This window comes from Hippocampus comes, unplaced genomic scaffold (assembly GCF_001891065.2).
Source record: "Hippocampus comes isolate QL1 unplaced genomic scaffold, H_comes_QL1_v1.1 scaffold155, whole genome shotgun sequence".
Classification (NCBI taxonomy): Eukaryota; Metazoa; Chordata; class Actinopteri; order Syngnathiformes; family Syngnathidae; genus Hippocampus; species Hippocampus comes.
Genome location: NW_017804967.1, coordinates 1621227 through 1631186, shown reverse-complemented (window position 1 = coordinate 1631186; position 9960 = coordinate 1621227). Strand labels below are relative to the sequence as shown.

The window sequence follows — 9960 nt, the reverse complement described above, 5'->3', positions numbered from 1 at the left end:
GTTCCAGTTATTTGGTGGACGTCATTATTCGTTCACAGCAAACGAAATAAGAAGTTGACGAATTTCCCTAAATTGTGAGACTTTTTGAGCGGCATACCTATGTTTTGACCCGTCAATGTGCTTTTTTTCCCATCGTACTTAATACATGTAATTTCTTTCTTCATTTATTTTTACATTTTATAGTGTATTTTTTTGCATAATAAAGAGACCAATATTAAAACATTTTGATCAGGCAGTATGTTTTACCTCCTATTTTGTACCATAGGCCAATCGAGCTGTACCTCCTCTGAACAAGATGATACAAGATTAGCATAATAGGTGCATGAGTCTGTTGGGATACTTTTCTAGGACTCTTCACCCTTCGATGCATTTCTTTTAACGGACAGCAACCGGCTGTCAATAGGTATCCCCGGTGCAAGGATGTTAATGTGGTTCTCGCTTCCGAAAAGTGGCAAACGTAACTTGTCACATGAGCCGACTCGATAGCGTGTTAGCTCCAGCTCGAGCTCGACGACACATTCGGGCTGCTTGGAGGTTTATTCTTTCGGCAATGTTCGTAGTGGCTTAAGTGCAGGCTTAAGGTAAGGGTGGAGTGTGTTTTTCGTTGGAATCCACTTGACTGTTGTGTATCCGTCCGCCTGAATGGGATGTTATTAGCTACATGCTAGGACGCGTGCTAGCTGTTCCCAAGAGTCCTCGCGACTTCGCCAGCTAGCTTTATTCCTCCTCCTAAAAATACACTCTTGTCCTGTGGTCCTCCGCCTAAGTGGTGGGCTCGCCGGCAATTATTTTTTTTTTTTTGCCGTCTGTGGATTTTATGGTGAACTCGCTCGGTGTTTGGCACTCTACATGGTCACTACGGTGGATCCCAGGCGACAGGAAGAGCGTGCCGGACCCCGTGGTGGTGAGCCGGGTTGGGCTGACTTGACGCCGCATCGCACCAGCCGGGAGGTGGTGGGGCTGAGGGTGGTGGTCGCGCGTTACTTTGTCCCCATGCCCTGCCGTTAGTAGTCACATAACGAGCCCTGGTACAGATCAGGGATACAGGAGCGGGGCTTGCTTAAAGGTCAAGCATAAAGCCTTTGTTTCCACTGTCAACTGTGCGACATCTTACGGTGACAACTGTGCCAAGTGGATCACCATGTCGGAAGATAACAGCGCAGATAACTTCATCAAGGTAACTTTTGGGAAACGAAAACTGTCATTTGGCATGTACATTCAATGGGGTTTTTGGTTTACGACGGAGTTTCATTCCCAGGGCAGAGACTTTACTGGAACGTTTACCAAAGTCAGAAGGCGCCCAGTCGATCCCGAAACATGCCCTAACCTCGTGGGATGGTCATAAGTAAATATGCAGGCTAAGGCAGTGCAATCCATCGAAATTCAACATTGGCATGGTTATATATATATATCAATTGTGTGTGTGGTGGGCGACTGGTTAGCACATCCACCTCACAGTGCAGAGGTGCAGGTTTTGATTCCATACATATGTATATTCATACACACACATATACATATATATATATTCTAATTTCTTGAGCATGATTCTATTGGCCATTAGTACTACCTTGCCTATGGGATTCCCTCCTGGTCTGCTACCTCCCACGTATCACCAGCCTGGCATCTAAGTCAGCAGGAAAATGCGATCTCAAATGCTAAGAGCCTCTGCTTTTACAACTGGGTCAGAATGTGCTTAATGATGGGTTGACTGGGTTCTTTCCCTGACAACTGGAACACCTACTAGAGCAGGGGTGTCAAACTCATTTTTGTCGCGGGCCACATTGTAGTTCCGGTTTCCCTTGGTGGGCCGTAATGAATTTTGGGAAACCATGTCAATGTTTAATCACCTCCACATATTACATGCACGGCGCACAACAAATTGATGGATAACTTGTTTTGGAATCAGAAGTCAAGAATAAGGACTGTTATTGTGGATTGCATATGACAATGTGAAATTTTGGTTCAGACTTTAGCAAGCGTCATGGAACTTGACATGCTTTCGCGGGCCACATAAAATGATATGGTGGGCCAGATCTGGCCCCCGGGCCTTGACTTTGACACCTGTGTACTAGAGTGCCCACTTCAGCCATGATCACAAACAGTGTGATATGGAGTTGACAACCTGCTGGATAACTTGCTCAACAATCATCAGCATTTGGCTGACTGGTCAAGTCATCTTAAAACCTGCTTGTGGTAACATGCAGAACAAATCAGATGGCTGGAATTATGTATGTTGTGAGGCTAACTTAGATTAATACCTAACCCTAATTACAGGAGGCATCCATTCTAGAGGAATACAGCATAAATTGGACACAGAAGCTTGGCGCTGGCATCAGTGGACCTGTCAGGTGAGTCTGGACTGAGACAGAAAGTAAGCAGTGTCAAAGTCCAGTATGATCAGTCCATCGGGTTCCTGACCAGTTGAATCACTAAAGAAGAAGCCCCTATTGTGTCAGCTTGGCAATAGAAGAGTCCGTTAAGGTGTCTGACAATTTCCAGCTATCAATTCAGATAAGGTCAATCAACAAAAACAAAGTGTTCTGCGAAGACCTGGTCGGTGTTACTCCCCTTCAGACCAGCACGAGAAGAGAGGACCTCTCAAATGTGGTTTGATTTTTACAGTCAGTTTCAGATGTTGATATGACTAGGCAACTGAAAGGTACAAAGTATTACAGTCTAATTATTATAGCTACACAGCCCCTGAAATTGGGCGAACTGAACCTCTTTAAAAATTTAGTTGAATACCCTGAAATATGGAATCGATTGTTTTCCTGAAAACCCTAATTTGGAAAATGGTAAACATGTTGGTGAACAGCATGTATGGTACTGTACAGATGAAAAGCTGTAATTTGGTTTGTGACGTTCTCAAGACGCCGGAAACGTGACACACTTGCCTGATGGGCGCTACTTGGGAACTGGATGACTCAAGACTGCACTCGACTCTGTTGGAGCGCCTCTGAGTCACTCCATATTTCGACGCTTTTGTTTCTGAAATGGGCTTTAATATGCCTGCTGCACTTTTCTGACCTGATTGATACAGCCTTGCGTTGACTTTGCATTCAACATTCAACTTTCTCCTTCTCTTTTGTCCTCGTTGAAGAGTTTGTGTGAAGAAGTCATCACAGGAACGGTTGGCCCTGAAGATCCTGATTGATCGCCCCAAGGCCAGAAATGAGGTTAGACAATCATTGCCTGTTCTTTGTTGCACTTGAATTAATTTGGCTTGCGTTACAGCCGCACACACTTGCTTCTTCTGTTTGTGAGGGTGTCACATTCTTCAACACAGCATCTGGGGGCTCCTCTGTCGGTAGCAGCCTTTTTGTTTTTCAGGCATGCAGTCAACATGCAAGCACTCCTGACACAGCTGGAAAAATATGCACAGAACATCTGAGTTGAATCATGAGCTTTTGTTTTTGATAAAAGTACAGTGTGTCCTCAAATTCTGCACCCTGGGCAAAAATAGAAACACCACACTGTTGTTTTTGCTCACCCATTCATTTTGGATAGTATTTGTCTTCACCGGAGACTTGGGGGGAGTTGGCGTCTTTCCAATCTTACTTTGGACTTTGACTGAGAGGTGGGATGCACCCTGGGATGATCGCTAGCCAACCACAGTGCTTTTATTACTTTTTCCACTAACTGAAGTATGACATTGGAAAGGTTTTTTGAGTCTTCAATACATGCAAATTGGAAGCCAAAAAAAAAAAAAAAATATGAGAGTAAGCACTCTAGAAAATGGATGGATAACCAACATGTTTTGGCCCCCAGACCACTCTAAAGATTGCGGATGCTCGTGTTCATTGATCGACATGAAAGTAATGCTACACTAAGCTCTCGTGTGAACTTTCTTAATCAGTTACCAACACAAATGTAGACGTGTGTTTAAAAAGTTGGTTTCGATAAGGATGAATTGTGTTAAAAATGTGTGTGGGAATTAATTAAAAAAAAAAAAAAAGAGTAAAATCTATATTGTCATGTATCGCGACTTTTCACCTGGATGGGTCATATCACCGACTGGATACTGTTACCTGCATTGATGTGAAACATTTCACTGTCTCTGCCTGCAGGTGCGACTCCATATGATGTGTGCCAACCACCCAAACATCGTGCAAATCTTGGAGGTGTACGCCAATAGTGTCCAGTTCCCACACGAGTCCAGCCCAAGGTAACTTTTTCTCTCCATCTCCCATTTCTGTATTCTTGCTTCCTTGAAGAAAAAATAAAATAAACACTCTTTTGTTTTATTTTGTTTTGACAGAGCCAGGCTTCTGATCGTCATGGAGATGATGGAAGGCGGCGAACTGTTCCACAGAATCAGTCAGCACAGGCACTTTACTGAAAAGATGGCTAGCGAGGTTACAAAGCAGGTAGCCAATGGCACAATCAAGCCCTCTATCAGTCACTTTGTTGTGATTTCTAACCAACATCGTCTGTGCATATGCTTTAGGAGTGTTAAGACTTTTTTTTTTTTTTTTTTTTTTGGTCGCATGACTAATAGCACGTCTAGCAGTCTTGTTAGCAGCTTCCCGCTTGGATTCAGCAATGGATTTCACACTAGATCAGCACGCCATATGGCCGTGAGCAGTCGTTTATACACATAAATGTGTGACATCACTCCTACAGATCAGTCAAGCCTTGGAACACTGTCACTCCTTAAATATTGCACATCGAGACCTGAAGCCAGAGAACCTGCTCTTCAAGGATAACTCTCTGGTAATTTGAGGAATTTGCACACATGCGCAGTCTTCATACTGTACGGTAATGCCTTACCGTTGTGTTTGGTTTGTTTTACTTTATTTTCCTCAGGATGCGCCCGTGAAGCTGTGTGACTTTGGCTTTGCCAAAATCGATCAGGGGGACTTGATGACACCCCAGTTCACTCCCTACTATGTAGCACCTCAGGTAGAAAACAGAAAAATAAAAATAAAAAATAAAATAGAATACACACCAAACCTGCTTGTTCCTCTGTAGGTACTTGAGGCTCAAAGAAGACACCAGAAGGAAAAGTCTGGAATCATACCTACCTCACCCACTCCTTATACCTACAACAAGGTCAGACTCGCACTGCCTCACCTCACTCCAGTTTAATTCGCTTGCAATGTCTTAGGCTGGGTTGCGTGGTTCAAAGGACACAACACAGATTTTTTGGGTACTTATTTTTGTTTGTGTTTATGCATGCAGAGTTATTTGCATGCAATTTGGGCAGGCAAGTTGATCCATGTGTACCGTCAACGTAAAACAGCAAAATCAAATAGGCGTCATTAGAAATGTAATTGGAAATAGAAAGTAGGCAAAGGTACTGGAAACCCAGTCTTAATAAACTCTCGGCGTCTTTTTCCAGAGCTGTGACTTGTGGTCTCTGGGTGTCATCATCTACGTGATGCTGTGCGGCTATCCTCCGTTTTACTCCAAGCATCACAGTCGCACCATTCCCAAGGACATGAGAAAAAAGATCATGATGGGCAGCTTTGACTTCCCTGAAGACGAGTGGAGTCAAATCTCCGAGATGGCAAAGGACATCGTGCGCAAGTAGGTTTTGTTCGAGTTGTGACCAGTCCAGGGTTTAGTCAGCTGTGATGCACTCCGGCTGCCCACAATGCTGAACGGGTTGAGCTGTTGAATGGATCGTAAAACCATGTGGGAAATATTCATTCATGAAATGTATACAAAGCCAGGCTCTCCATTGGCCCAGCACTATATGTTGTGGTGGAAGTCTCTAACTTGCGTGCAACATCTGGCTGAGGAGAGCGTGTCGCCGACATGTCATTTAAACATGCAGGAAGGCTGGTCAAGTCACATTTTTTGGGTGGCGGTGGGGTGCAGAACAATGGGCACAACGGCCATGTCAAAATCAGCAGTGATGACAGCAATGACAGTGATACTGTTACTCAGCTGGAGTTGTTTTAAATTCCTAAAGAAGCATCATAATATGTTTCCTTTAAAGTTTGGTCAGCATCGTATGATTTTCAAAAGGCCAAAAGCCAAAAAAAAAGTAATAAAAAAAAAACTTGTGGCATGAATCTCCAAATCTCGCTCTCCTTAACTTGCCTTTCTTGCTGTGCTCACCTGCAGGCTGCTGAAGGTGAAGCCAGAGGAGAGGCTGACCATCGAGGGAGTCTTATCTCACCCGTGGCTCAATTGCACCGAAGCGCTGGACAATGTGTTACCCTCCGCCCAGATGATGATGGACAAGGTGGGCGGCAGAGAGTGGCCAAGAGCGCAGTCGCAGTTGTTTGAAATCATGATACATTTAGTGCTACTCAGGAGGATAACTATGACTCTGTATCTCAGGCGGTGGTGGCGGGCATCCAGCAGGCCCATGCGGAGCAGTTGGCCAACATGAGAATTCAGGATCTGAACATCAGCCTGAAGCCGCTCAACTCTGTCAACAACCCAATCCTCAGGAAGAGGAAACTACTCGGGTTTGTTTGCTTATGTTTATTTCAATTGAATGACCTTTTAGGCATATTTGTGGCATAATTGAACAATACGTGCCCTTATTGTCTCTGTGCCAGCCCAAAGCCCAGTGACGGTTTCTTCATTCATGACCCAGAGAACGGAGGCGAGGACTCCAATGTAGCGCTGGAGAAACTACGCGATGTCATCGCACAGTGTATTCTTCCACAGGCTGGTCAGTAACCAAAAAACACATCCAGCAACAAATCCGGGGGAAATGTCAAATCATTGAATGTCAATTGTTGTGTATGTGTGTGTGTGTTAAGGAGAGAACGAAGACGAGAAGCTGAACGTGGTGATGTTTGAAGCCTGGAGGTTCAACAGGGATTGTAAACTGCTGCGAGATGGCCTGCAGGGACTCAGCTGGAACGGTTAGTGTTCACTTCCTGTATACACCCAACAAAAAAAAAAAAAAAAAATCTGCCGATTTTTCTTTCTGTTGTAAAATTAACCAAATAATGAAGGACCCGAGCCTAGCCTCAAGTCTTTTTGAATATGATGCCACAAGCTTGGCACATCTGTCTCTGCGCACTTTCACCCATTTGTCTTTGCAGCACTTCTCAAGCTCCGTCAGGTAGCACGCAAGTCTTATTTGTTGTTTTGTGACGCAGGTCGCGCATTCTGTGATAAGGTGGATCGCTTGAAGTTGGCCGAAATTGTGAAACAGGCCATCGAAGAGAGGACAAATCTGGAAGAGTCTCACTAGCGAACGTCCTTCTATCTCTATATGTTTTTATATTCTCTTTTTAACAAGGCTTTTTAAAAAAAAAGGAGAAAAAAAAAGTCAAATGATCTGGTTTTGTTTTTCACCCCATTGTTTCACTTGCAAGGCCTTTTGTGCAGCTGTAAAAAAAAAAAAAAAAGACTCATTGGTACTTGCAAGAAAAAAAGACTATATTTTCATTTTTGCAAAAAAAAAAAGGAAATCAAATCAATTTGAGAAATTATTTTCTTGGTGGGTAATTTTTATTCGCAGCTTGAATCATTTGTTTTATCCCAATGATTTTATTTCTTTTAACTTTCCAAACATTATTTATTTAAAGAAAAAGTTCCATTATTTATATAATTTTTTGGAGGTAGCCTATGAGCAGGCTTTAAAGAGACGAAATCTGATTTTTATGTATGCTATCCTCTTGAGCTCTAAACTTGTTTTCCCCATCTAACTTGTCCTTTTGGTTCAAGAAAATGTGTTTATGTAAGCGTGAGTCCCTATTTTAAAGCTGCAAATCCAAACAGACATGAAACATGAAGGCTCTTCCGCCTCGCATCAAATCCGCTTTTGACAAAATCTCACCGACTTGAGCTTCTGACAGCATCTTGATCTTCCTCCTCCGCTTCCCTTCAATGTGTCACACTACACCTCGTCTCCTCCGAAGATTTATGTTGGTAGCCTTAAACATTGTTTCTTTTTCTTTTTTTTTAAATGGGATTTGTTTCTGTTTTGAGTTGCACATCATGTTGCTTGACTGTCTAAAAAGAAACAAATGGAATTTTCTTTGGGAGTGGACATCTGTCTTCATACACCTTCTTTTCTCATATAGAGGTCTCTTTTAGAAACTATGCACCGATTGGTCGCCAGCTCTATCATCCAAAGTCCTAAAACAGAGCCTCCCTTCTCAGCTCAGAGACGCTATCCTTCACAGTTTGCTGCCCATTGGAACTTTATTGTTAACCAAATCAGCAGCACTTAATCTCTCATCTAATCTATCTGGAATATTGTTTAATAATACCCCAAAAATGGCTTCTCTAAAAATGAAGGTGTAATTCCTCCTGCTCTCCAATAACCACCTCACCTCATTTTCAGGAAGTAAATAAATAAAAGCCCGTCCACTATTTTGTAGAAATATTGGATGGTATGACCGCATTTTAATGGCCACATTCATATATTGCCATGTGCTAAAATCCTTACATTGTAGTCAGATTCATATGTGGTCATATCCCTGAAGTTATGCTGCCCCTAAATGGTCGTGTCCTAATATCCAGACTATGGAGTATGACATCATTTCTAATTGGTCATGTCCATATGTAGTCCATGACTACATTATTATGGACATTGTCTATCATATCAGCACGTCAGAAACTGATGATTACATCAGCAGAGAGCCAGTGTAGCGTTTCCATGATGTCGGGCTGAGCCAGAATCCTGCACACTGTCTTATACACAGCTTTGTTTTTGTCTCCTGCTCCTTGACTTTGTTACAGGATGCAAAAAATCTTTATATGGGACAATTCCTCTGCACCCTTTTCCGTTATATTTTCTTTTTCCCAATCATTTGTTGGTGTAAAAGCAAGTCAAAATGTTTTTGGATATAATCAGAAATTGAAGGATGAAGTGTTTACCACACAGTACTTTTAGTCAAAACGGCAATGATTTGTACTGTTTACATCAAGCGTGACTGAAACTTTACTGTTGTAAAACGCTTGTTTGCATTTGGATTTTTAGTCCCTTGTTCCGGTCTGCTTGGTCATTTTCATATTGAGAGCAATCTGTTTGGGGGAGTTTTGACAAATGGGACTCCCTTTAGAGCTCTGTAACAACCATGATGGGATGGTTTTTAAGGCCTTATTGCACAAGCAAACGTGCCTTGGTGACTTTGAGTACAAAATTGTTCATGTTGTTTACCCCAAAATGAAATCATTCCATAAAAGGCATTTTTTTTAATGACTTCAAATACTGTACAATGATTTTGGGGGGGGATCATAACTGAAACCCATTACAAAATGAGCCTTTTAAGTTGATCATCTGATTCAGTATTTTCACCAAAAGTGGTTATCAATGTAAAAAAAAGTTTTCTTTGTCAGCTGATGTAGCATGAGTTCATGAAAATAAACATCTTTCTTCCTTCTCTGGAATGTCTTCAATTTGCTGACTTTGAAATAAAAGGACTTTAAAATTTTTTGTCTTAAGTCATTAATGCATGAATGCTCCAAATAGGGTCAACTTGAATACGAATCATGATACGAGGAACGTCCTATCTGGCCGCAACACTCTGGTCGCTATGGTAACGTTTAAAACTGCCTTCAAAATAAGATACAAAGTGCATGAAAAATACGACTCACCATCACATCATATTATGCAGAATGGGTTTGGTGCGTAGGAATCTCCCATTGAGACCCGTATTTTAAGTAGGACTCCTGATACTGTCTTATTAAATGTAGCCTTCTTTTTCTCGGAAGTCGTAGGCTCCTCTACTGTCTCCTTGCTGGGCCTTTTCCCCTTCCCAAAAAAAAACTTTCCAAAGAAGTTTGGTTTTTTTTTTTTATTCATTTTGCTAGCTCCCGGGTTTCATTTTAGCGGGAACCTATCACGTGATCGAGAAGCGCGCCTTAATCTGCGTCAAGTGACATACTGTAGACTGATGTAACAGAGAATCCGGTAATTTTTCAAAATAAAATATCTTTGATTCCGAAATAAATGAAACGGATGTCAAAGAAAATATATTGTGTATAATTACGTTTTGTGATATTTGAAGGCGAATTGTCGTCTGACTACTTGGCAGGAAA

At 42.2% G+C, this 9960-nt stretch overlaps 1 protein-coding gene across 2 annotated transcripts; it reads left to right on the top strand.

Moving 5' to 3' along the window:
• The first annotated feature begins 264 nt into the window (after positions 1-264).
• Positions 265-9349, top strand: mapkapk5 (MAPK activated protein kinase 5). 2 transcript variants are annotated; one of them, XM_019887395.1, is made up of 14 exons: positions 265-1177; positions 2275-2348; positions 3101-3176; positions 4068-4165; positions 4259-4367; positions 4624-4713; positions 4807-4902; positions 4972-5052; positions 5342-5529; positions 6073-6193; positions 6292-6422; positions 6516-6631; positions 6723-6827; positions 7068-9349. In XM_019887395.1, exons 1-14 carry the CDS (start codon positions 1142-1144, stop codon positions 7160-7162), a joined length of 1416 nt encoding a protein of 471 aa, XP_019742954.1. In that variant the 5' UTR covers positions 265-1141; the 3' UTR covers positions 7163-9349. The 2 variants fall into 2 exon arrangements, with proteins under 2 accessions (XP_019742954.1, XP_019742961.1); XM_019887402.1 differs by lacking the exon at positions 2275-2348.
• The last annotated feature ends 611 nt before the right edge of the window (positions 9350-9960 follow it).

Coding starts and splice junctions, on each gene's coding strand:
- mapkapk5 (XM_019887395.1), top strand. CDS start 1,142: ATGTCGGAAGATAACAGCGCAGATAACTTCATCAAG. Junction 5,530..6,072: donor GCAAAGGACATCGTGCGCAA/GTAGGTTTTGTT, acceptor GCTCACCTGCAG/GCTGCTGAAGGTGAAGCCAG. Junction 6,632..6,722: donor GTGTATTCTTCCACAGGCTG/GTCAGTAACCAA, acceptor GTGTGTGTTAAG/GAGAGAACGAAGACGAGAAG.